This window comes from Pteropus medius, unplaced genomic scaffold, assembly GCF_902729225.1.
Source record: "Pteropus medius unplaced genomic scaffold, Ma_sr-lr_union100, whole genome shotgun sequence".
NCBI classification, from domain to species: domain Eukaryota; kingdom Metazoa; phylum Chordata; class Mammalia; order Chiroptera; family Pteropodidae; genus Pteropus; species Pteropus medius.
The window spans coordinates 4,466,599-4,469,293 of NW_024342469.1; the positions used below are offsets into that span (position 1 = coordinate 4,466,599).

At 57.8% G+C, this 2,695-nt stretch overlaps 1 protein-coding gene across 1 annotated transcript in view; it reads right to left on the reverse strand.

Annotated features, from left to right (window-relative positions):
• Positions 1-2,695, reverse strand: part of MPPED1 (metallophosphoesterase domain containing 1) — a 60,747-nt gene that overhangs the window by 52,765 nt on the left and 5,287 nt on the right. Inside the window, exon 2 of the mRNA XM_039863014.1 lies at positions 1,584-1,642. Within this exon, the coding sequence (XP_039718948.1) occupies positions 1,584-1,642 (59 nt within the window). The remainder of the gene's footprint in view (positions 1-1,583; positions 1,643-2,695) is intronic.

The following is a 2,695-nucleotide window of genomic DNA, read 5'->3' on the forward strand; positions in this document are numbered from 1 at the left end:
ATCTAATTATGCGGCACACCAAAAGCAGCGCCGTATCAGTTACATAAATACTTTTAAAGACATCTTTCTAATTATCTTTTTTTTTTTTTCAGACAATATACTTCGAAGAAATTTAATTAACACCTTACGAGAGACAGGGGTTCAGCATGCTAATGTGCAGGGAGCTCTGGCATGCTCCGTCCGCCGCAGACAGGGGGCGCCTAGCCAGCCGCTCCCCAACACGGCGCCACCGCAGGAGGGGACACTGCCACCAGGTCCTTCTGGGGCTGCTGAGCCCAGTTAGACTCTCAGCTGGTCGGAGCTGGGCCCAACCGGGGAGGAGAGAGAAATTCCCTGAGCGAGTCCAGCATGACCAACGGGGGAGTGCCGGCTCCTCCTCTTCCCTCTTCATTCATTCATTCATTCATTCATTCATTCGCTCATTCATTCAACGTAGTATATCCTGACCACCTACTGTGCACCAGTGCTGAGCTCAATGCTGGGGCCACAGGGATGAATCAGGCCTGATCCCAGGTCAGGAGACTCCAGAGTGATGGCAGAGACAGACTTAGGCAGGCGGTAACGCTGACGTCACCGGCTTTGATGGCGTAGCACAGGGGTCGGGGGCCAGAGAAGGCCCTAAGCCAGACTGAGGCTTCCCAGAGGCTTCCAAGAGGAGGTGGTGGCTGAGCTGGTCTGGAAGCTAAAATCTCCCTCCCAGGAATTCCTGCCACGCCCCTGTCCTCTGGGCCCCTCCTCCCAACCCTGACAGACGGTCTTGCAGGTAGCCAGCCTGGAATCCACCTGTCCACCCTGCCCCACCCCCAAACACAGCTGACCAAGCGGGGCCCATCGCTTCTGGGCTATTGGCCTGACAGGAACATGTGTGAGCCAATCAAATTCACTCATTCATTCATTCACCCACACACCACCTGAGGTGAGCATGCCACAAGGTGACAGAATCCAAGTCGAAAAGACAGAGAGAGACAAGGACGAGAGAGACAAAGAGCACAATGCCACCTGCGGGGCCACTGCCAGTCCCCACTCTCCCTCCCCCAGAGAGCCCCTCAGTGAGAAGCCCCCTGCTCCCAGCCAGCGGCAACCAGCCCGGAGCAGCTCGGTTTTGAGCTCTTTAATTAACTCTGTTCTCATTTCCCTCGGCCCCGAGGCTTCTGAGCTCAGTGAGGATGCAAACCGAACCCTCCCCAGAGAAAAAATAAAGATTCTTGTTTCCCGGCACTGTCCTCCGGCTATTCGGATTGTACCGAACGCTCAGCCTTGAAGTCACAGCGGCGGGAGCGGCCTCGGTGACTGCCACAGGCAGAGCTCAGTACCGTCCACACACTCGCTCTCTTCGCCCGCACGGCGACCGTCGGGCAGGGTCCTAGGGCTGCGCCCGCTACACGGAGGAGGAAGGAGAGGCTCGGGGAAGATGGCCTGGCCCAGGATCTCAGCTCCGGAAGCCGGTTTTCGGTTCCAGTACTCACACCAGGCTGGACTCTGGCCAGGCCATTCGTTGTTCATTTTATTCGGTCAGCCTGGGGACACGTGGTGATTGAGTTACCTCCTACACGCCGGGCACCTGTGAGGTGCCAGGGGTGTACCTGTGGCCAGAACACCCATGGAGGCCACCTCGCAGAACTCCCAGAAATCCAGCCTGTGTCTGGAAGTGAGGACCAGCAGGAGAAAGGGAGGGAGAGTGAGCAAGGGGGTGGGAGGGCTTGACAGCATCCTCTGACCCTCAGATGCAGCGGTGCCCAAACTGGACGGCCCAGCTCATCACATGAGCCAGTAAACTCTCTTCTATCCTTAAGACACTTTAAATTGGGTTTCTGACACTGGGAATGGCAAAACCCTCCTTAACATCTGAGTCACGGCAGCCCTGTGGAATAAGTAACCGGGGCCCAGGTAAGTTCATCCCAAGTCCAAGGCCCCGGCTAGCAAGTTAAAGAGCAGACTGGAGCCTGCGCCTTCGCAGCAGGAATGTGGGCGTCTAACCTCAACGACTTCTCGGGACAAGAAATAAATGACAAAACGGGTATTTCCCAGAGACCTTCTGCAGGGGCCACAGAGAACGTAAGGCCTGAAACCCGTCACCAGCGCTCCCCAGTCTAACAGGGGTCGGCCCACAGCGGTCACGCGGCAGGAATGGTGCAGAGTGGGGATGGCGCCCCGCCCAGCTCGGTGGCCCCCTCACGGAGCCCGGGACCCTCCTAGCTGCGGTCCAGCTCCGTACAGTTGGGCTGGACTGCAGCTGGGAGGGTCCGGGGCTCCGACTCACTCTTGGAGATGTTGTGATAACTCAGGGGACCCTCCCAGCTCAAGCCCCTGAGGGGAATGTGCCCCGTGTCCCGTTTCCTGTGCCCTGGTCCCCCCTGAAGCTCTCTCTCCCATGGGCATTGGCTCCCTGCAAATGCAGCTCCTGGCGCCAAAAACCCTCAGGGCCATCAGGAGCAGAGACCTCCCTCCTCTGTAACCCTATTTCTGGAGACACAGGGAGCTCCGAGCATCGGGGGGCAGGGGGTAGAGGGCAGACGGCTCCTCCCCTCAAGTGAGGTTCCAACTACGTGTCCAGCCATGTGACTGGGCATCAGCCACGACGTTTAGAATGGGAGAGATCTCTAGACCCCTCCTCTTCCTCTACGAGTGGGGAAAGTGAGGCCCAGAGGAGCAGCAGTGACCAGCTGGCTCATTGTCACACAACCGTTTCTTTTAC